Source organism: Lithobates pipiens, unplaced genomic scaffold (assembly GCF_037356315.1).
Source record: "Lithobates pipiens isolate NorthernLeopardFrog02 unplaced genomic scaffold, aLitPip1_a1.2 Scaffold_18, whole genome shotgun sequence".
In the NCBI taxonomy this organism is placed as follows: domain Eukaryota; kingdom Metazoa; phylum Chordata; class Amphibia; order Anura; family Ranidae; genus Lithobates; species Lithobates pipiens.
The window spans coordinates 628,520,761-628,545,084 of record NW_027507758.1 but is presented as its reverse complement, the minus strand read 5'-3'; the positions used below and the strand labels follow the sequence as shown (position 1 = coordinate 628,545,084).

General features: G+C 48.9%; 1 protein-coding gene across 1 annotated transcript in view; it reads left to right on the top strand.

Moving 5' to 3' along the window:
- LOC143986874 (uncharacterized) overlaps positions 1-24,324 on the top strand; it is a 259,820-nt gene that overhangs the window by 157,156 nt on the left and 78,340 nt on the right. The window contains 8 exon segments of the mRNA XM_077485281.1: positions 10,077-10,202; positions 10,291-10,414; positions 10,531-10,628; positions 10,718-10,951; positions 11,032-11,238; positions 11,357-11,498; positions 13,578-14,803; positions 14,805-15,017. Of these exon segments, the coding sequence (XP_077341407.1) occupies positions 10,077-10,202; positions 10,291-10,414; positions 10,531-10,628; positions 10,718-10,951; positions 11,032-11,238; positions 11,357-11,498; positions 13,578-14,803; positions 14,805-15,017 (2,370 nt within the window).

Here is a 24,324-nt window from a genome sequence, read left to right as displayed (position 1 = left end):
GAAGTCAGGGGTGGACTGGGCAGGACAGCGGCATGAGAGGACTCATCTCACTGAGCTCCCGCTGCCGATCTTTCTCTTTTCTGTGGCCGCATTACTGTCACCATCGGCTCCTGCTTCCACCCACAGCTGCCTGTGTCCCTACAGAGCCCTCCGGCAGAACAGAGAGGAAGGAGAGGACCGAATCTCCAACATGGCGCCACCTCGGCACTGCCACAAAGATCCCCACAAGGTGTTGAGAAACAGGACTACAGAGTCCTTACAGGAGTAACCAGGACAAAGCAGCCAGCTAAGAGACCAGCCAGGGAGGGACATGCTGCTTTATGTACACAAGATGTCATCTCTATACACTCTACTCTCACACACTGCTGGGGGAGATGTACAGGACATTCAGGAGGACACAGGGGGAGAGGGGATTGCACCCCATGTCATGTGTTCTGAACCCCATGTCCTACGTTATGCACCACATGTCCTTTACCGTTCTCTGGTACCTTGCACCCCTTGTCCTGCATTCTGCACACTCTTCCTTTCCCCTGCACCCCATGGCCTGCATTATGCACCCTGCACCACATGTCCTGTACCTTGCACCCCAATGTTCTACATCCTGCACCACACGTCCTGCATTCTGCACAATGTACCCTTCTCCTGCATCCCATGTGCTCCGGTGACCTGCACCCTTCTCTGGTACCCTGTACCCTTCTGCACCCCATGTCATGCATTCTGCACCCCATGTCATGCATCCCATTTGCTCCAGTGACCTACACCCTTCTCTGGTACCCATCACCCCATTTGGGGAGAACCTCCTGGGGGAGTCAATAATGGAGAAAGATCTGGGGGTCCTAGAAGAAGACAGACTGAACAATAGCATACAATGTGAAGCTGCAGCTACCAAAGCCGGCAGATTATTAGCATGCATAAAAAAGGGAATTTTCTCAAGTCGTCTTCCAGGACGACACCCTGAGAGATGACTGGTCCAACCTGAAAGGAAATACAGTTAAAGAAGAGGTCAAAAACCCTGCCTCTCCCTGTGCTCCTCAATTTTTTATTAAGTGTTTCCTCACAGCAAAACGTTTTGTTGTTTTCTAATAGACCCAACACCGAGGGCTGGTGGTCCCCCCCAGGCTTGTGAATCCTTTGGGTCTGGTAGGGCTTGCCCCATCTTCCTCGGGGGGCAGCAGAGCTTGGAAGAGCCCCCCTGATTGCTGAAGGACCCTGGGTACAGTGGGGTATGGCAGTTGGATTTCCTGTGGGGCACACTGTTGCAGCGGCCCCCGACTCCTGGGCCTCTGAGTCATGCGGCCTGGCTTGCAGGGGAGGGGAGATGGTGCTGGCCGGTGCTCGAGCGCCATCTTGCCAGCAGCAGAAAGAGGAATGATGCAGCCTCCTCCCTTCCCCCGGAAATGACACCACCGCATTTCCCACGAGGGCAGGTTATGTCTACGTCTCTGAGAGTTTGGTAAAATGGTGGCGTCCTAGGACTCCAGGAGCGGAGGCCTGGCCATCAGGGGAGGCAGGCGTCCACAGCCTGCTCTGGCCAGCATCAAGCACCACTCAACAGGACAAGCTGCAATGGAGCGAGGGGAGGGGCCAGCAGCGGCAATAGCAGTGGAGGCAACCCTGAAACCCAGGGAACCCGAGCCCCACTCTAGTAGGGCCCAGGCAGGGGAAGGTCCATCCTCACAGGAGGGCCCCCCACTAATAGAGCAGAAACTCTGGATCCATGTGGCAATTTTAGATGCTCTGAACCCCTGCGGTCACTGCACTCTCAGGACTCTGAGACTTTTCTGATGAGGGGGAGGAAATAGAGGACAGCCAGGGGGAGGAAGAGGACTCCAGACCAGGCAGACACATCTTTTCCACAGATGATGTGGAGGGTCTCCTTAGAGCAGTGTATGCGTCACAAGAGATCCAAGAGCCTACAGCTCAGTTTTCTGCCCAGGAAAGAATGTATAGAGGCCTGGTTAAACCCCAATCCAGGGTTCTCCCAATCAACCAGGCCCTCAGACATCATTCCAAGAGAATGGATGGAGCCTGAGAGGAAACTCTTAAAATTTAAGACCTGGAAACGCAGGTGCCCCTTCAAGGAGGAAGAGGAGGAAAGATTTTTTAACCAGGCCCTTTCTAGGTCTACATAGAAGTTTCTGGTAAAGCCTAAGAAAGAGGTTTTTTTGAGGCCTCCAGGTTAAGAACCGATTCAGGGATAAGAAGGAGTGGAAGACCTATTTCCACTCCAGGGCAAGCCATCAAGAGGTAGCGGTACTGAATCCTGTTCTAGACTGACCCATAACTTGTGTGATTTATGCCTGCACCAGTCCACCACCCTGATCATGTAGACTGCTGTGCAATATAGGGCTGGGTCAGGGAGACCCATCCCCTCTCTGAGTTTTGATTGTTGTAATAGGGAACTTTTGAGCCGCGAGGGTTTGCCATGCCAGACATATTTAACGAAGACTGTGCGCAATTTACGGAAGAAGATCCAGGGTATCCTTACCGGTAGAGCTTGTAAGAGGTAGAGCAATCTTGGCATGATATTCATCTTTAGTACGTTGCTTCTACCAAACCAGGAGATTGCCAGGCCCTTCCACCTATCTAGGTCTGAGGAGAAGGTGTTCAGGAGTGGTTGAAAATTAAGTTGGTAGATGAGGTGCAAGTCTGCAGGGATTTTTGTGCCTAAATACTTGATGGCTTGGGGAGACCACCGGAAGGGGAAGTTGTCTCTAAGGGAAGCCCGGGAGCCAGGATATAGGGAGACGTTCAGTGCCTCTGATTTTTGGAGGTTAATTTTAAAATCTGAGAGCAACCTGTATTGGCGTATTGCCGACAACAGGATTGGTAGCGAGGTGTGAGGGTTTGAGATGTAAAATAGCAGGTCGTCTGCATACGCAGCAATTTTATGGTGGTATGTGCTAGTTTCAAGTCCTCTGATACCCGAGTTAAGCCTAATGTGTTGTAGCAGGGGTTCTAAGGAGATTATGAACAGGAGTGGGGAGAGTGGGCACCCCTGTCTCATCCTATTGCTTATCTTAAATGGGTTGGAGGCCACCCCGTTCACTCTTAAGCCCCGTACACACGAGCGGACTTTTCGACATCCAAACTCCGACGGACTGAGTCCGGCGGACTATCCGATCGTGTGTGGGCTGCAACGGACTTTAGCGAAGCTAAAGTCTGACGGACTTTAGAAATGAAGCATGCTTTAAATTTTCCCGACGGAACTCCGCCGGACCCGGTCCCCTTCGAAAAATTCGCTCGTGTGTGTGCTACTCCGACGGACTAAAACCGACGCTAGGGCAGCTATTGGCTACTGTCTATGAACTTCCTACGTCGAATCCCGTCGTACGTCATCACGTTCGACTCCGTCGGAGTTTGGTGTGATGGTGTGTGGCCAAGTCCGTTCGGTCGAAAAGTCCGCCAGAACTCCGTCGGAACTCCAGCGGAATTCCGGCGGAACTCCTTTGGAGGTCTGTCAGACTTAATCCCTCTCGTGTGTACGGGGCATAACTGATGCGGAAGGACAAGAATAAATGGCCGATATCCAGGACAGGATGGAGGCTAGCATTCCAAGGTGTTGCAGGTTGGCTAGTAGGAAAGTCCAATTTACCCTATCAAACGCCTTTTCGGCATCCGTCGACAATAGGATGAAAGGAACATTGAGGTGTTTGGCCCTTGCCACCACATCTATCATCCTGATCGTGTTGTCCTACGCCTCTCTGTTACAGATGAAGCCGACCTGGTCTAAAGGGATTATACGTTGGAGGACAGAGCCTATTTGTTCTGCCAATATTTTTGTAAATTATTTCAAGTCGCAATTCAGTAAGGAAATAAGCCAATAGCTTGCGCAAAGAAGCGGGTCCTTCTCTGGCTTTGGAATAACAGAGATGCTGGTTTGCAGCAGGTCTGGAGGTACGGCATGATTATCTAGTATTGCGTTGAAGGCACTGACAAAGTGGGTTGCCAATTGAGTTTGGAAAGTTTTATAATAAGAATTTGTGAAGCCATTGGGGCCGGGTGTCTTTCCCCTCGGAGCTCTAGCTAAGGCATTTGTGAGTTTGTCTGAAGTTATAGGCTGCGAAAGTAAGTCAGCTTCCTCTTCGTTAAGAGAGGGCAAGTCCTCCGCTTCCAGGTATGTCTCTATGGCTTCTAAACTACTCTGGGGCCAATCTCCCGAAGGGTGGGAATGTAGATTGTAGAGCGCTTCATAGAAAACCGGGAAAGACTCTGCCATTTCTGCTGAGTCGTGGATTTTAGCTCCTGTGGAGGTAGACAAGGCGGGAATATAGGAAAGGTTACGTTGGGTTCGTATGGCGTTCGCTAAGGTTCTGCTGCATTTATCTCCAAACTCATAAAAATGTCTGCGTACCTTCAAGAGATTGTTCCTGGAGTGGAACAAAGAATGCTCTTTGATTTGCTCTCGGAGGGTAGTTACCTCTACCTCTAGGTCTCTGTCTGGTTGGCTTTTATGGTGTTTTTCACACTCGTGGAGCTTTACCAGCATCTCGGACAATGTTTTCTCTCTGGCTACTTTAAGTCTGTGGCCATGTTTTCTGAATATACCTCTTATGTAACACTTATGCGCTGACCAAATAGTTGGAGGATTAGGGACCGAGTCTTTGTTACTCTCGAAGAGTCCTAGTTCTCGTACAATGTCCACTCTAACCTCGGGATCTTGCATAAGGGATTAGTTTAGTCGCCATGTAGCCATTTTGGTTGTTGGGCGCTGTGTGGCTATGGTTATGGAGATCGGAGCATGGTCTGCGAGCACAATATGCCCAATCTGAGCCCCAGAGACAAATGGGATCGTAGCATGGGAGACCAAGAAGAGGTCTATCCTGGAGTATGAGCCATGTACTGGCAAGAAGGTGTAATCCCTCTCTTGCGGGTGAAGGATACGCCAGATGTCAACCAATCGATAGGAGTGTAGCAATTCTCTGATACGGTTTCGGACTCTCAGGGAAAGGGCAGAAGATCCCGTCGACGATTCTCTCCGGGGATCAATGGTAAGATTAAGATCTTAGATTAAGAAAAGGGGAAGGGGGGTACCACCTATGGCAGAGTGCCCTCTCTAATTAGGCCTATATCTCTATGTCTTATTAAAGCTGAAGACATATAATTCGGCCTTTGTGCTAGCGATCTACGTTAGTGGAAGGGAGGGCCCCAGACAAGCCGTGACTGTCGTGAACAGGGGAACCCCAACCTAATCTCAGCTGGTAAGTATCCAGTCGAATCTTCCCGGGGGGCCACCCCCCCCACCAGCACCGAACACCAGAGATGGGTGACATCATAACTAATGCCGCGTACACACGGTCAAACTGTATGACGTACTTAGTCTGGCGGAAAAGTACGCCAGACTGTCCGTCAGAATTTCCGAACGGGCTACTTGCCCACACACGGCACTTTTTGAGCGGACTAATACGGTGTACTAAGTCCGCCGTACTATCCGCCCTACTTTTGAAATGAACGGACTCGCCCACACACGCGGAGGAAAGTCCGCGTGTGTGTACGCGGCATAAGGCACACTTATGTTTACCCTTTTGTGGAACAGGCCCCTTTAACTGGTAGGGCCCCCGCGGGTAGGGGGGTCTCACTCTCAACATAAGTTTTAAAGTAGTCTGTTATCTTTAAACTGTAAGGCCAAGTGGGCCTGACCCCCCTTGTGGCAAACCTACGTATAGGTGTAACGGATAGGTCCATATGCCCTCTCCACACCCCTCCCCAACATAAGGCTGAGCCAGAGTAAAGAAATTTGGGCCTAACGGGCCCAAGGAGCTTATGATAATTAGGTTAAGCGGGCCAGGGATGCTTTTCTAAGAGAGCCTGTATTTCTACTAGTCAAAGGGTGATGGGGTAGTACATCCATATCCCTGAGAGGTAGACTAGTATTTATAGGGGGACATAAACAACAAAAAACAAAACAAAGGAAAAAAGGGAGAGAACAGAAGTATTCCAGTCTTACTCCAGGAGCTCACGGTTTGGAGTCCTGGGGAGCCTGCAATCTTCTGCGAAAAAAGGTTCATCTCTGTGTTGTTGTTGCTGGTATGCTGGGCATGCGCTTAGCAAAACTAAAAAAAAAAACAGCAAAACGAGGCAAGCAGTAATCAAGGCTCGTTGTCTTGAGGATCTTGTGGTCTTCTGCATTGAGGACGACAGTTGCGTCTGGACCTCTGGGGTCTAGCCGCGATGCTTGCTGGTGGGGTATCGTTGCTAGTAGGTAGAACAAACGATAGCCAGTTGGGTAACTGTAGAGAGGGTAGACCAAGAGCCCTGAGGAAGTCGCAGACATCTGCGGGGTGCCGGAGGGTATATGATCTGCCATCTTTACGTGCAATCGGGTGGAACGGATGACCCCACTTGTAGGTGATCCCCTGTTCGTTGAGTCTCTCAAGTAGGGGTTTCATGCAGTGATGCATCTGGAGGGTCCTCCGTGACACATCTGGCAGGAGGATAATATGGGCGTCATCAAAGTCAATGTTCCCTCTGCGCCATGCCTTTTTGAAGGATGTCCTCTTTAACAGTGTAATTGTGTAAGCAACAAAGAACATCCCTGGGTCTGTCTTCAGTGGGACCCCTGGGACCCAGTGTTCTATGGACCCTGTCAATTGCGACTGGCGTCTCTGGTGGGCGCTCCAGGCAGTTATTGAAAATGCCCATTACAGTCGCCTTGAGGTCAATCTGTCGGGTCGCTTCCGGTAAACCTTGCATTCTTATGTTGCGCCTGCGGTTGCGATTTTCCAGGTCGTCTATTGTGAGGTAAAGCTGTGCAAATTCTTCTGTCACCTCTTCCTTAGTGTTTTGTAGGTCGGAGACGAGACCTCCTGTCGGAGGGCTGAGGTGCCTGTTTCAAGTGTGGAGACTCGTGCGGTCACATCTGTCATCTCCTGCCTGATCCCCGCAATCTCTCCCCGCATTGCACCCTCAATTCTGGACACCCACTGAGTCCAAGTCTTCTCTGGTGGGTAGCTTTTGCAGGAGTGCCCAGATTGCCTGCTCATTACAGTGCATAGGTGAGGGATCCTGCAAGGGCACTGCCTGTAAGAGTATCGCGGCTTGCTGCTGCTGCTGCATAGGGGTTAGTGGTGTGCCTGGTAGAGAATGCTGGGAGGCCAAGGTGCCCCCCCGGCCCCACTGCATGGATCTGATGTGTTCTCCCTCTGGGCTGCCAAGCGGTGTAAGAGATAATGAGTCAGGGAAGCAGGGGGAGAGATCGCTAGGTGGGGAGAAAGGAGGCATGTCATTGCACAGTTCGGGTCTCTCACCTCTCCCGCCGGCGATCCGGGCTCTGTCCTCATGGCAGATGCCGGCGCCATGTTGGCCGCGGCTGGATCGGTACTAGGAATCTCTCCATTCAGGCTGCGGAAGTCCTGGAGTGAAGGTACAGCTTCTCTGGGTCTATGGTCAGTGCTGAGATGCTGAAATGTGGGGTAATTCTGCAATGCCTGATCACTAGACAGCCGTGAACCTGGAGCCCCAGGAAGGTGTGGCTTCACTCTTCCATGCCGAGACCACGCTCCCAATTCTACCACTTTATAAAACTCTGGTCAGGCCACATCTGGAGTATTCCATCCAGTTTTGGTCTCCAGTCCTCAGAAGGGATGTGCTGGAGAGAGTCCAAAGGAGGACAACTAAATGAATTAGGGGGCTGGAGGACCTCAAATACGAGGAGCGACTACAATCGCTAAATTTATTCTCACTGGAGAAAAGACACTTGAGAGGAGATATGATTCTATTTACAAAGATCTCAGTGGTGATCTCAGAATAGGAAAAAGCTATTCAATATCAGGAGGTGTGAGAGGACACACAATGAGATTGGAGGAGAATCGGTTTAACCGTAAGCTGCGTAGGTTTTTTTTCACTGTTATGCCTTTTACACACAGTCGGACATTCCGACCACAAAATCCATCAGGTTTTTTTTTTTACGGATTTTGTCCAAAATCGGTGTTGGATACACACGGTCGGACAAAGTTGTTGGAAAATCCAAATGTTCGGAGCGTGGTGATGTTCATTGCATACGACAGGACTACGTAGAGCCTAGTAGCCAATAGCTTTGGTCTCGTAATTTAATCTCAGCATGCGTGGCACTTTATCCGTCCGAATTCTCTACAAACAATCGGAAAAAGTCCAATCTGATTTTTTTGTCGGAAAATTTTAGATCCGGCTCTCAAATTTTTCCCGTCGGAATTTCCGATGGAAAAATTCTGATAGAGCCCACACACGATCGGATTTACCGACAATATAATCCGATTGGACCTTTTCCGTAGGAATTTCCGACCGTGTGTACAGGGCATTAGGGTGGTAAGAATGTGGAACTCTCTTCCACAAGTGGTGGCTGCGGGGAGTATTGATATTACTAATGCCGCGTACACACGAGCGGATTGTATGGCGTACTTAGTCCGTCATACAATCTGACGGACAATCCGTCGTAGTTTCCACTGAACGGACTTGACCACACACGGATACACAAACAGTCCGTCGAAAGCTTGCGCGATGACGTGTACAGCACGTACGACGGGGCTAGAAATAGGAAGTCCAAGACACAGCAAAGCACCCTTCCGCCGTGTAAATCCTTTCTGGGCATGCGCCATTCTTAGTCCGTCGAACTAGTATACTGACGACCGTATTGTCCGCTGAAACCAAAGTACGACGGACAGATTTTTGGAAAATCCGAAATTCTTAGTACTCCGGACTGCACGCTGAAAAAGTCCGCTGAAGCCCACACACGAGCGGATTTTCCGCTGAAATGTGTTTCAACGGACTAAGTACGTCAAACAGTTCGACCGTGTGTACGCGGCATAAGAGACTCTTGGACGTGCATCTTAAAGAACACAATATACAGGGATATGGGAAATGATTATCGACATTGACACATGTGCACCTACATAAGTCGGACTGGATGGACTATTGTCTTTATTCAACCTTACCTACTGTGTAACTATGTCCTCCATTCTGCACACTGTACCCATCTCCTGCATCTCATGTGCTGTGGTGACCTACACTCTTCTCTGGTACCTGGCACGCCATGTCTTGCATTCTGCACTCTACACCACATGTTCTGCGTTCTGCACCCTACACCACATGTCCTGCACCCCAAGTTCTGTGTTCTTCACCTCACAAATTACTTGCCCTGCCCCAGGCTCTGATAACCCACACTTCCCTTAAAAACTCTCCTAACTTTTTTAGCTGGCTCCTAGATTCAAAGCAAATTTGTCAAGCCCCACCTTTAGTGACTCCCCCCCCCCCCCCCCCCCATCTCCTTCATTATGTAAGTCATGCTGAGATCATCTCCCATTGGCTGAGCAATATTCTCATTTGTCTCTGAGCTCCTTCTTGCTATTCCTCATCCTGCCTGTTGTTTCCTTCGATTGATTTTCTGTGTAGTGACCCCGGCTTCATCTCTTAGATTTGCTTGTTCTGACCTTTATCCTGATTCCTCATGTCCCCTCCATATCCTTACACAGCTTTTCTCCACACTTGCCGTGACCCGGGGGAGTGGAAACTTGGCACCAGCACTCAGCAAAATCCATCCCCACCATTAGGAGCTCTGGAGAAAATTGTCTGCTATTTACACTCCGTTCCTCCGCACGTCACCTGATCACATGAGAGCTTACTTTCACACATTCCTGACAGATTTCTGTATGGTAAAGGTCAAAGTTCACTCTTCAGTTTAGGAGAGGAAGGACACACCCAGGAACAATGATTTGGTTTGCACGGGAGCTTCATATAGAGGACCCCTCAAATCTTCCCATCCAAATGTCCCTCCATCCAGAGTCTATATGTCCTATGACATCACACTGACCTCACAGCTCCTCCTCCCAATGTCCCTACATCTGGCTTTTTTTCTGATAATCTTAGGATGTGGGCGGACCCTTGGCATCCTCACTAGCAAAGTGTGACTGTTGGTCCTGCATTGTATGTAATGACATGAGAATGCCCACAGCAAGCTTTTAATCTGCGTAGTGTGGGGATTCTGTGTGAGTAAATTTTATCTCAGTCTAAAGTGGGGCTTTAATAAAATGGAAACCTGAATGATGAGGAGGGTTCAGAGAATGGCATTTATTTATTTTTTATTTTATTATTTGTGTTCAGATCTAGAGTTTTCCTTCTGTGAAGTCTGGAGATCATATGACCATCACATTGCCTCCACCTCCCTCCCTGATAGAATAGAGAAATACAAAGAAGATTCTAGAAGTCACCAGAGAGATGATGGAGGAGAGGTGAGGAGGATTCTGGGAATTCTGGGACATTATCCAGTAACAGACAAGGGATGTGTCTGGATGGTGACTGTATCATTGTGTGTGTCAGGTTCCTATAAGGTGTCAGGATGTCACTGTCTATTTCTCCATGGAGGAGTGGGAGTATTTAGAAGGACACAAGGATCTCTACAAGGACGTCATGATGGACAATCAGCCGCCCCTCACATCACCGGGTAAGAGGAGACTTTATTGTAAAGGAGAGAGCAGTACGGAGGGTCCACCTAGATCCCCCATCATCTGATAGACACATAGAACCAATGTATTCAGTCAGTGTGTGTGTTTCCTACAGATGGATCCAGTAATGGGAACCCACCAGAGAGATGTCCCCGTCCTCTGTATTCCCGGGATTCCACACAGGAAGGTCCCACCATCCCCCACCATCATCAGGTAGATGAGGAACAATCACTGATAGTATCATTAGGATCTGTACATTATCTGCATTGTTACCATTGATGTCATTTTTATTATATATTCAGAGCGGAAACCTAAGAGATTCTAAAGTTGAGGTTAAAGAAGAGATAAAAGAGGAGGATGAGGATGATGAGGATGGGGTGATGGAGGAGTCAGAGTCTCTAAAAGGACAGAAAGATCTGTACCAGGACACCATGGTGGAGACATCCAGCTACAGAAACCCACCAGAGAGATGTCCCCGTCCTCTGTATTCCCGGGATTCCACACAGGAAGGTCACACCATCCCTCACCATCATCAGGTAGATGATTGACAATTATTGGTAGTTCTAATTTATACACAGCATGATTGTTACAATGAATGTTTTATTATATCTTTCAGAATGGAATTCTCTGGGATGATAATATTGATGTTAAAGAAGAGTATAAAGAGGAGGATGAGGAGTATGGAGTGATGGAGGAGTTTTCAGAAGCACACAAGGATATGATGGAGCCACCAAATACCAGGAACCCACCAGAGAGATGTCCCCGTCCTCTGTATTCCCGGGATTCCACACAGGAACATCACACCGTCTCTCACTGTTACAAGGTTGGTGGGATGGAGCATCTAGAACATGAACTCATGGAGATGATGTGTGGATTTTTTATGTGATGTCACAATAATAAATCCTACTGTTTACAGATGATATTCACTTTCATTTTCTTAGAGTGGAGATCCATTCGATATAGAATTTGAGGTGAAATCAGAAGAAGAAGAGAGGTATGTGAGGGATGATCAGCAGTCTATGGAGGAGGATGGAATAACGGGGACATTTATAGAGGAGGATACTCCTACAGAGATCAGCACAGGTGGGTCATTAACACTAAATACATTCCTCCACCCATACTGCTCACTGATTGGTCCAGAGTAGGGCGGGGACTGGGTGATAATCTTCCTTCTCTGTGCTGCCGACAATTTATGTATCTACACTGGATTTATGGAGATTCTGGGGTTCCGCTGGCAGAAAAAAGTTCATTTTCCCAATAGGCATTACTAGACCTAGAGACCTGGGGTATGTGTTTTGGGTCTTCTGCTCCATAACCGGGTATGGCAAGATGTCTAATAGACAATTTTGCCAGGATTACTTGCTCTGTTATTTGCTGGCTGTGCCGGGTGGAGGGATATGTCTGGATAGTCTCAGACCCAAGTCACTGAGTGCAGTCTCAGGAGATGGGAGGCAGCGATGTGGGACCTCTGCAACTTGTAAACAAATAATCTTCCACTGAATACCAATATTATGAGTCCCGACCCTTACACTATATAATTTATATTGTACATGACATACTCCCGACCCCTGCACTATATACTCTGTCCTGTACATTACATTATTCTGATACTATATAGTCCTATCTTGCATAGTAGGTGAGGTTGAAAAAAGACACTACTCCATCAAGTCCATCCTCTGTGTGTGATTATATGTCAGTATTACATTGTATATCCCTGTGTGTTGCGGTCTTTCAGGTGATTATCTAATAGTTTTTTTAAATTATCGATGCCCCCTGCTGAGACCACCACCTGTGGAAGGGAATTCCACATCCTTGCCGCTCTTACAGTAAAGAACCCTCTATGTAGTTTAAAGTTAAACCTCTTTTCTTCTCATTTTAATGAGTGGCCACGTGTCTTGTTAAACCCCCTTCCGCGAAAAAAATTGTATCCCTATTGTGGAGTCACCAGTACGGTATATATAAAATGAAATCATATCCCCTCTCAAGCGTCTCTTCTTCAGAGAGAATAAGTTCAGTGCTCGCAACCTTTCCTCATAACTAATATCCTCCAGACATTTGATTAGCTTTGTTGCCCTTCTTTGTACTCGCTCCATTTCCAGCACATCCTTCCTGAGGACTGGTGCCCAGAACTGGACAGCATACTCCAGGTGCGGCCGGACCAGAGTCTTGTAGAGCGGGAGAATTAATGTTTTATCTCTGGAGTTGATCCCCTTTTTAATGCCAATATTCTGTTTGCTTTGTTAGCAGCAGCTTGGCATTGCTGAGCCTTTCATCTACTAGGACCTCCAGGCCCTTTTCAAACCTAGATTCCCCCAGAGGTTCTCCCCCCAGTCTATTGATTGCATTTCTATTTTTGCCACCCAAATGCATTATTTTACATTTTTCTACATTAAACCTCATTTGCCATGTAGTTGCCTCTCCCCCCATTAATTTGTTCAGATATTTTTGCAAGGTTTCCACATCCCGCAGAGAAGTTATTTCCCTACTTAGCTTAGTATCGTCTGCAAATACAGAGATTGAACTGTTTCCCCCATCCCCATCCTCCAGGTCATTTATGAACAAATTAAACAGGATTGGTCCCAGCACAGAACCCTGGGGGACCCCACTACCCACCCCCGACCATTCCGAGTACTCCCCATTTATCACTCCATGTACTCACCCTATGGTCCATGCCAACAGACCTTATTTGGTACAGAAAACGTTTATGGGGAACTGTGTCAAATGCTTTTGCAAAATCCAGATACACCATGTCTACGGGCCTTCCTTTATCTACATGGCAAAAAATGTCCCAACAAATGTAATATCTGTTGTATCTTATACAATAGGTTGTACATTACATAGTCCTGACTAAATAATGAAGTGCAGGACTTCTTGTGTTGGGAAGATGGCAATGAGTGATAGAGGGGGAGGGGACACTCGTCCTATAATCCCCTCATCACTGTCACTCCTATAAAAGACAGTTCTCGTTGTTTCCTCACTCTCTGACTAAGGTCCATGAATAAAGAAATGATCTGGTAGGAGATCAGAGGACCCATTTACTAGTTACCTTGAGGGGGGAATTGTAAGATCCTCAGAGACAAAGCTGCCTGATGTGGGCGGAGTCCTGGTTTAGGGGAACCAATCAGCTCATGTCTAGTAATAATCTTTGTATTTCTATTTTAGTAGATGGACGGGAGATGAGGAAAACCTCAGAGGATTGTCTCACTTTGTCTCCAGACTGTAAAGTAGAAGATGAGGACATCACACAGTATAGTCCAGGAGAAAACCCGACTACCTCAAATGTCCATCCGGCACCACACAGTGTAGATGGACCATCGTATTCCTCGTATCCTGAGGAACCTCAGACTGTGAGGGATTGGGCCGTCCTTCTAACAGAGAAGAGGTTTTTCTGTACTAAGTGCGGGAAGTGTTTCCCTTCTAAATCCCAGCTCAATGTGCATATAGGGTCTCGCACGGAGGAGAAGTCATATTCCTGCCCTGAGTGCGGGAAATGTTTTTCACGGATGTCCCATCTTTACACGCATCAGAGATCTCACACAGGGGAGAAGCCGTATTCCTGTCCTGAGTGTGGGAAATGTTTTTCAGTGAAGTCCAATCTTTCCACACATCAGAGATCTCACACAGGGGAGAAGCCGTATTCCTGTCCTGAGTGTGGGAAATGTTTTTCACGGAAGTCCAATCTTTACACACATCAGATATCTCACACAGGTGAGAAACCATATTCCTGTTCTGAGTGCGGGAAATGTTTTTCAATGAAGTCACTTCTGTGCGGACATCAGAGATCTCACACAGGAGAGAAACAGTATTCCTGTCCTGAGTGTGGGAAATGTTTTTCAGTGAAGTCGCATCTTTACAGACATCAGAGATCTCACAGGGGGGAGAAGCCATATTACTGTCCTGAGTGCGGGAAATGTTTTTCAGTGAAGTCTAATCTTTCCATACATCAGAGATCTCACACAGGGGAGAAGCCGTATTCCTGTCCTGAGTGCTGGAAATGTTTTTCAGATAAGTCCGTTCTTTACAGACATCAGAGATCTCACACGGGGGAGAAGCCGTATTCCTGTCCTGCGTGTGGGAAATGTTTTTCACTGAAGTCCAATCTTTCCAGACATCAGAGATCTCACACGGGGGAGAAGTTACTTTCCTGTCCTGAGTGCGGGAAATGTTTTTCAGATAAGTCACATTTATACAGACATCAGAGACTTCACACAGGTGAGAAACCATATTCCTGTTCTGAGTGCAGGAAATGTTTTTTACAAAAATCAGAGCTAGTCCAACACCAGAGATCTCACACGGGGGAGAAGCCATATTCCTGTCCTGAGTGCGGGAAATGTTTTTCACAGAAATCCAATCTTTCCAGACATCAGATATTGCATATGGGGGAAAAGCCCCTTTCCTTGTCCTGAGTGAGGGAATTGTTCCTCACTGAAGTCCTGTCTTCCTGTACATCAGGGATCCCACACAACCCTCGAGGTGTATTAGTGCCTTGAGTGCGGGAAATGTCTTCTATTTGAATGTTGCTGGACATCACAGCTCTCATGTGGGGAAGAAGCACACCCTGATATACACCTCAGATATACTCCATTGCTGATCTTCATCATGTAAGAAACAGTTCATAAGGAGATCAGAGATCACCAAAGACATGGATGAAGTGTTACAATTGATGGGCGGCTCATACAGGTCTGGTAATTTACTTTTATGTTATGGCTTTCTTCCAGGTCCGCACCCATGCATGCACACACCCAGAAACCTCTACTGTCATTGGCTGTAGGTCAAGTTTGTTAGCAAGTCCCAGCCAATGATTTTGCCCCGTACCCTGCTGATCACCTGCAGCCAATGACAAATCACTCCTGTGTTTTATTTTGTAAACACGGGGAGCTATCTTGTGATTTCTTCTCTTCCTGAGTCCTTTTCGGTTCAGGAAGAGAAGAGAACACCACACTGAGTATAATCACCACACTTTACACCCACACACCTTAGATTGGCACATTTAACTCCATTGATTGCCCTCATTCACCCTTTGATCCCCCCTATAAGCCAACCAGTGCCATTAGTACAGTGTCAGTGTACAGTATTTTTCACCAATCGCTGTATTGGGGTCACTTGTTACATCAGATAGTGCCAGGGTCAGCTAGCATTAGATTGCCTGCACACTATCGCACTCACACTATAGGATCCTGATCACCACCATTGCTAGTATAATGTCTGTATGGATCAATATCCTGATCATGAACAGAACTATATTAGTGTCCCCCTTAGTATAGTGTCTGTATGGATCAATATCCTGATTATGAACAGGACTATATTAGTGTTCCCCCTTAGTATAGGGTCCCTAATAACGCAGCGTTAGCAGGATCAGCCCTTCTGCCCCCCAACAAGTGCAGTGTCAATAGATCACCGGCACCTCTGATACATTGCATACATAACCGCAGTGTTGGCAGAATCAGGCCTGATCTCTTCTATCACTAGCAGGTAAGTTTTATTTGTGTAGCACCCTGGAGTTTAGGCAGGGAGCTCTTCACAAATTTACTTGCCAGGAGTAGTTATCCTGGTTCATTGTTGGAGTTCTATTGACTTCTCCCTAAGTTTGGCCTTGTTGAGGGGGCGTGTCCAAGATGGCGACCGTAGCGGACCTGTTTTAGCTCCGCTCCTCCGTCCGGATCATTTATCCTGCATTCCTGCGGTGCTGGGACCCTATCCACCGCCACACCAGCCCTGTTGGGTCCCCTGGAAGTGCCCGCTCATGCCTGGACACAAAAGAGGGGGCACAGCGGGCTGACAGAGCCACAAGAATCCCGGGACCGCACAGCACATGGTGGAGAAGGCCGCAGCTGTCCCCATCAGCATGTCTGCACGGGGAGAGGAGGTGAGTCATGAGGCTGCAGCTCCTCAGGCCCCCCTGAACACACAGCCCTCCTGGAAGCTATTAATGGGTGCAAAACAGCCCTTACAGAGAAAATAGACAGTGTGTATATTGAACTGGGCCTGATCAGGAGAGACATTGATGGTTTTAAGGGCGGAGTGGCTGAGGTGGAACATCATGTGTCTGCTGTTGAGGATGTGCAGAGTGAACATGCGACTGACCTCCACTCATTGAAGATCAGGGTCAAGCATCTAGAATCCCGCTGTGAGGATGCTGAGAATCACAACAGACGCAACAACCTGCGTATCATTGGTCTGCCTGAGGGGAATGAATCACTTTTGCCTCATGCCCCCTTCTCCCCTCACTTCGTGGTGGAACGTGCCCACAGGATCCCCGCGGTTAGAGGTCCACAAGGGGCCCCCCCACGTACGTATATCTTTAAACTGCTGAATTATCGGGATCGTGACCTTATTCTGCGGGAAGCCAGAAGTGTGTGAGACCTCAAGTATGAGAATGCCAAGCTCCTTCTCTTTCCGGACTATTTGATCGAGACACAGCGACAGATGAAATCATTCGACCATGTGTGCTCCCACCTTCGCACCAAGAATCTGCAATACAGCATGCTTTTCCCCTCCAGACTCAGAGTCCAAGATGGAGAGCGGGTGAGATTTTTTATGTCGCCTGAGGAGGCGTCCTGATGACGACACGATCCAAGCGGGCTGAAGTAAGTGATGCAAGTATACCATCAGTACCTCCTACAACTTACTTTTACAATTTGGCGCTATCACTGTGACTTCCTGGCCTTCTTTGATGTCTGATTTTAACCCTCCCTCAGTAACTGGGACTAAGATGTCAGTGGCAATGTTACCCCCCCCCTTTTTTTTTTTTTTTTGATCCTGTTTTCCCCCTGCATCCACTGGGAGAGGGGATCGCTATCCGACACCTTTCTGCTGTGGGGAGCCCTGGACACCCCACTTGCCTGTAACTCCCCTTCCCCCTTATGCCACCTGATGTCGTCTACGGAGGACCAGTTTATCCTAGCCGGAAGCCCTGATAACTACCCTTCTCTAATTTTTTTTTTTTTTTTGGCACACTTGCACTAAGTTTTGTACCCCCAGCTTTTTGGGAGACCGGCACCACAACTTATATCCAGACGACCCTTTCTGTTATGAGTCAGCAGACGTATGTTCAGTAAGCCTCTTGCACACATTACCTCCAAAGCATGGCCGCTTGCCGTGCTGTTTTTGGGAAGAAATGCCACCCATAGTTTTGGAGGGGGGGGTTGTTTTGTTCTTGTTTTATTGCTTACTCTGCATATGTATTTGTGACACAGTCTAATGGGCTTATAGTCTTATTGCCCCTTACGGTCTACTCTCTTGGCACAATGTGGCTGTCTGATGTTTTCGCTCCATCCGGGTCGGGCCGATCCCCTGGAAGCTCTTCATTACTGCTATACTGGGTATCTGAATGGCATTGTTAACAATAGTTTCATGGAGGCCTTAACTCCCCTGTGAAACGGTCAGTGGTGTTCCAGTTTCTAAGCTCCTACAACCCTCATATCTGCTTCCTCCTGGAGACCCATCTGGTGGGCAGGAAGGTCCTTAGCTTAAAGAAACCCTGTGTTGGCCATCACTATCACTCAACCTATTCTAATTTTTGCTAGGGGGGTTAGCATACTGGTGAGCAAATCCCTGCGATTTCGACTTCTGGGGCTTGAGCTTGACCCGGATGGGCGTTGCATAATCATGCATGCAATGGTGGAGAGCCTGGAATTGGTGTTGGTGGGAGTATATTTCCCCCCCCCCCCCCGGCCTCAATTAAACGACTCCATAAACTGGGCCCCCTTTTAGCTAACTATGGCACTGATAATTTGCTGTACATGGGGGACTTTAACATGACGCCAAACCCGGGGCTCAATCGTTTGCAATCCTCGGATGGAACCACCTCAGACCTGTCGGTCTGGGTGGAGACATATGGGTTGACGGATCTGTTGGGGTGGAGGCACCCCTCAGACAGGTCTTTCACCTGCCATTCCGCTACTCACAGAACTCTCTCGCGCATTGACCTTATGTTCGCAGGGAGCTCCTTATTGCCCGGGGTTCAGCAGGTTTCAATCCTTCCGAGGGGGATATCCAACCACGCACCGCTTCTCCTTCAGCTGTCCTTGGAAGGATCCCCCACGGATGGGTTGTGGCGGCTGTCTAGATTCTGGATCTCTGACCCTGGGGTGGATTCTGGATTTCGCTCACAAATGGCTACCTATTGGGCACTCAATCCAGGGATGGCGGCGGTGGTGTGGGATGCCTTTAAGGCCTCGGCTAGGGGTCATTACCAGTCACTTATTGGTGGAGCTTACAGACAGATGAAGGCGGATTTGGCCAGGGCTGAGGAAAGGGCTGCCTCCTTAGAGCGGCAGTATACCCAAAATAGGGACCAGGAGACCTATACTAGGCTCCAGGAGAGCACTAGGGAAGTTATGCTGATCCGTACATCACTCACCAAAAAGAAGCTACTTCAGCAATCTCAGGATTTTTGAGGAGGGGGAAAGGGGTGGTAGACTTTTGGCTTGGCTGGCAAGGGAACAGTCGGACTCTGAGTGTCCCCTCGTTGATCGGCGGGGATGGGGTCAGACGGACCTCCTCCAGAGCGATTAACGAGGGCTTTGCATTCTACTACGCTCACCTCTACTCCACTCGGGTTGACTATTCCATGGAGGACCTACACATATATCTCTCAGGCGTAGACTTCCCTGTCCTGACTGAAACATACCGAAACCAACTTGACTCCCACATCACTCTCACGGAGGTGCACCGGGCTATGTCATAATTTCAGGCTGGGAAAACACCGGGCCGGACGGATTCCCTATGGAATTCTACCGAATGTATGCAGAGGATTTAGCTCCCAAGTTTCACTCCATGCTCCTGACCTCATTGAGAGAGGGGGTGCTCCCGGCCTCCATGTCAGAGGCAGGGGCGTAACTATAGGGGTTGCAGCAGTTGCGACCGCAACTGGGCCCTGTGCTGCAGGGGGCCTATGCAGCCCCCTCTACATATGGCTGGCAGCAGCATAGGCAGCTAGGGGTACCAGTGCACCATGCACACGGGTGGCTGGAGGTGGAGGGTGACAAGCAGAGCTCCATGCTCGACTATCGCACTGGTTGCTCTTTAGTTGTGCATTCCCCGCATGACCCGTGTCCTCGGCTGGCTCCTCAGAGTACCCCTCTCCTCCATGCATTGCCGCTCAGTCCGATGTCTGTTTTCCCCAGCCAGAGTCCCGCCCCCCCCCCCCTGAGTCCGGCCCACACTGCACTGCATACTTCTCCCAGGTAAACAAACTTTAAGCACACAGATGCAGTGCAGCCCTATGAGAGCCAGCCGGCTCCCGGAGGACACTGCAAGCTTGTCTGCCAGCCCCCTCCTCCCCGTCATACACAGATGATGAAAGGTCTTTCTGGGAGTGTGACAGTGGGGTCACTTTGGACACAGGGTGAATAAAAGAAACCCCCGATATGGTCTGTGATAGCCATATTCAAGGCTGTATATACATTGTATATAGATTGGATGTATACTGTATATGGGGGTTAAGTATCATTGCTGTGAGGAATTAAGTTGTTTTGCATTTCTATTGTTCATTTAAGTCTGTCCTTGTGTGTATTGTAAAGTGCCAGACAGACTGGCTGCCAACCCTTTGTGAAAAGATGTGTATTGGGTGGGATCGTTTGAAGCCTAGCAGACGTCAGGATGAGGTGTTGAGTCTTGGGATGTGTGGGTGGAGCTGGGCCCTTGTTCATGTTAACGCATGTGCCTTGAATTGTGTATAAAGTTACAATGTTTCTCAATAATAAAGTCATTCCTACTACAGAAGAGACAGAGTGCGTCTCGTCTTTCTGCAAGAGGGTTGGCTCCTATAGGAAAGGGTCGTTTAGCTGTGGATATTGGTAGCGAGTGGATGTGTGTCTAGGAGAGGGAACATCGTAAACGGCGTTAACCCCCTTTATATTAGGGGTGCCGTTACAGGGAGATATGCTGATCACCCGTCCAGCACACTGGATGGAGCCCAGGCCAACATGGATGAGTGCACGGCCTGCAGCTTGGTTATGGCGAGTGAGAGGACCCCATCCCCCACACACCATTACTTACCCCCTCCATCTCCACCTGGGGACAGGGACCCCCATCTCCCCTGGGGGCAGTAACTTCATCTGCCCTGGAGAAAAGGACCTCATCTCTTCTGGGGACGGGCACCTAAAAATAAAAAAATAAATAATAAAAAAAAACTACCGATGCCAGTGGTGGAACTACAGGGCTCACAAAGGTCATACCTGTGACCACACCCTGGAGTTCCACCGCCGGACTTGGAGGGAAGGGCCCTGGCTGGGGTTCAGGGGGGCCCTTCATGGTTTCTTGCATCGGGGCCCTGAAGGTTCTAGTTATGCCACTGGTCAGAGGCGGTGATTGTGGTCATTCCTAAACCAGGCAAAGACCCTGAACTCTGCAAGTCATATCACCCGATCTCTTTGACGTGGATGCCAGGTTGCTGGCCAAAATTTTGGCGACCCGGCTGAATGGGGTGATCACGGCTCTGGTCCACCCAGATCAGTCTGGCTTTATGCCGTGCAGAGGCACGGACATTAATATCCGTAGGCTATTTACCCATATTGACCTGGCAGCGGGAGAGGGGGCGGGAGTGGTGGCTGCGCTTGATGCTGAAAAGGCATTCGACTCAGTCGAGTGGCTCTTCCTCTGGGAGGTGCTGGAGCGTTTTGGATTTGGACCCAGATTCATCTCCTGGATCCAGCTACTCTACAGAGACCCATTTGCCCAGATAAGAGTTAATGGCCTGTTGTCCCCCCGTTTAGGCTCCACAGGGGAACCAGGCAGGGTTGCCCCCTGTCCCCAGGGCTTTTTGCCTTGGCCATTGAGCCCATGGCGATCCTTTTACGGCAAAATCAGCGAGTTAAAGGCATACAGGTTGGAGTGCTCCAGGAAAAAATCTCATTGTATGCGGACGATACCCTATTATACCTGGCTGACACTGGCTCCTCTTTAACCTCTGCGCTTGAGATAATTAAGCAGTTCGGGAATTACTCAGGGGTTCGAGTTAATTGGGATAAGTCGGTCCTTTTCTCACTTAATCACCTGAACCCCAGGGTGGCTACTAACACACCACTCCAATGGGTGGAAGAATTTAAATACCTTGGGGTGGTCACCGGGAAATCCCTGCGGGCATACATGGATGACAATCTCTCCCCCCTCCTGACCCAACTTGGTAAGAAATTTCAGTTATGGAAGACCCTGTCGCTGTCCCCTTTGGGCAGAGTGAATCTAATAAAAATGATTTACCTTTCCAAAATTCACATATTTTTTTTTAGAAATACTCCTTGCCTTATCCCCAAAACCTTTTTCTCAGAAACTGGACTCTATTATTTCTGCCTTTGTCTGGGCCGGGAAAACCCCGAGATTGGTGAGGGGGACGCTCCAGCTTCCCCTGTCCGGGGGGGCCTGACGCTACCCCACTTCCAGCTATATTTTTGGGTGGCAGTTTTGGTGACCGTCCGATGGTGGTTTGACCAACCCAGGCAGAACCCGTCGGTGGCCCTTGAGGCATCTTGGGATCTTATGCAGTGCTAACTAACTTGCCCTATAGGGGGCCTAGGGCCCACCCCCACATAGCTCTTATGCGTACTACTATACAGGTGTGGCACAGGGCGAGAGCCATCTACAGGTCAGACTCTACCATCTCCCCCCACACGCCTCTTTGGGGAAACCCCCCGCTGCCACACCTCTGCGGGCTTCCGGACCCTCAGTTGTGGGCGGCTAGGGGGATACTCACCGTTAAGCACATTTACATTGATGGGTCCTTCTCCTTTGAGACACTGAAAGCTAAACATAACCTTCCTGCCTTCATGAAGTTTAGATACTATCAACTCAAGCACGCAACACAAGCCCAGTTTCCTGGCCCTTTGACCATACAGACTGACGCAATTGAATGACTGCTCATTGCCAATGTAATGGTCAAACCCTTGTCCTCCCTATATTTTTACCTCTCCGTTGCATACATGACATCTCTAACAAAGGTCCTTACTAAGTGGAGGGCTGACATCACGGGGTTGACAGAGGACAGCTGGGAGGACATATTATCTGAGTACACCACAAAAATGATTTCAGCAAGGGACCGTTTTATTCAAACCAAATTCCTACATAGGGCATATTATACCCCTGTGCGATTGGCCAACATATTTTCTGTAACGAGTGATCTTTGTTCCAGGTGTGGAATGTCCCCCGGCACTTTTTTTCCACATGGTGTGGTCGTGCCCTGTGCTGCGGCCATATTGGGAAGGGGTCATGGGCACTCTGGATGCATTTGGGGATTGGTCCCTCGGACTGGATCCGGCCCTAGCCTTATTAGGCAGCATGGAAAATGTTGAACCATCTAGGCATGAGAAACTGTTTTTGTTTTATGCACTATACGATGCCAGGTGGGAAATTCTACTCAGATGGAAGCAGCCTGCCCCCCCCCCCCCCCCCAGGCATCATATGTGGACAGCCACGATAAATTCTGTTCTGCCTCTGTACAAGCTAACATACGAGAGTAGAAACTGCCCTAAAAGGTTTGATTGGTCTCAATGGGTTGATGCATATGGATAGGAGCCTTAGGGCAAACGGGTGTATCCCGGATGCTCGGGCTCCCCTCCAATAATGCTCCATGGCTGTAGCTGGTAATGTCACTTTCATGTGAGATCCCTCTAACGCCCCCTCCCCCCCACCCACTGCTCCCCCCCTTTTTCCCCCCTCTTCTTCCTTCCTGAGCCCCTTCCCTCCCCCTCTCTCCCGCTGTAATTCTGCAATTGTTACCAGAATTATGAATACTGCTATGTTTACACTGTTGATTCTTATCATGTGCCCGATTGAATGTCTGCTAGCTGTAGCTCTATTGTTAACTCAGACCTTGTGACCTACTACATATATCTGTTGTCCATGTACTGTGTCAATGTCACCTTTTATACTGTTTTTTCTAAATAAAAAACGTTAACTGTTAAAAAAAAAGTTTGGCCTTGTTGAACTTTTCTACTCCACCACTAGGTGGCTGGGTACTTGGTGGTAATAGATATGAGAAGGGCAACCCAAGGTCAGGTTATGGGTATATGGGGTATCTCAGCCAATGGGCACGGGTTTTCCTGAATCCCTTGGCCTGCTGGGAGAACCTATATATTTGGGTGGAGTCAGGTGATCGATATTCTGTGCCATCTAGATGGATGTGTGTCATATGCCCAGGCTGCTAGACTGGAGATTGGGCCTATCCCGGGCACATCTGGCTGCTAGGCTGTCTGAGGGTCCTATCCAGAAGTAAGAGAGCAGTGCAGGGTTGGGACTGCGGCTTGCAGTCCAACAAAAAGTGACGGTTCTGCTGGCTGGAGAACCTGTCATGGTCGGAGGTAGAGGGGAAGCTGTCACCACTAAGGGACCAACCACCTCATTACCAGGGACCTCAGTGAGTAACTGAAGCAAGTACTGGAGCAGTATTCTCTCCGAACGGGCATGGTGGAGAATTGGAAAACTTCAGGCAGTGATCAAGCCAGGGACTCAGCCAGCGGAGGTGACGCTTGTAGAAATTGTGTGTCAAGCCAGGGACCAAGCAGGCCAGTGGGGTGAAGCTTGAGAAGTATCTGGACTGCCAAGCTAGGGACCCAGCAGAGAGGGGGGTGACGCTTGAGGAAGATACCACCGTGAAGATTTGAGAAGCTCAAGGGATTCTGAGTCAGTGAATCAGAGGGTCTAGTGAGAGACCGGGAGCTCACTTGGTTGAACAACTACAAGGATAAGTTGTAGTGGAAAGGTGAAAGAACTGTTATGCTTTGTGTTCGGAACTATTAAAGACTGTTGCCATAGGAGACGGCATACCTGCACCTGCAGATGTGGTATCTTGCTGGATGCCTTTCCCTGCATGGCTGACCTCCTATTGAAGTCTCGGAGTCTGCTAATTCATCTTGCAACTACTCAAGGGTGTCCTGGCCCTAACCCTCTTTCCTTCAAAAAGTTTGTTAGAGAA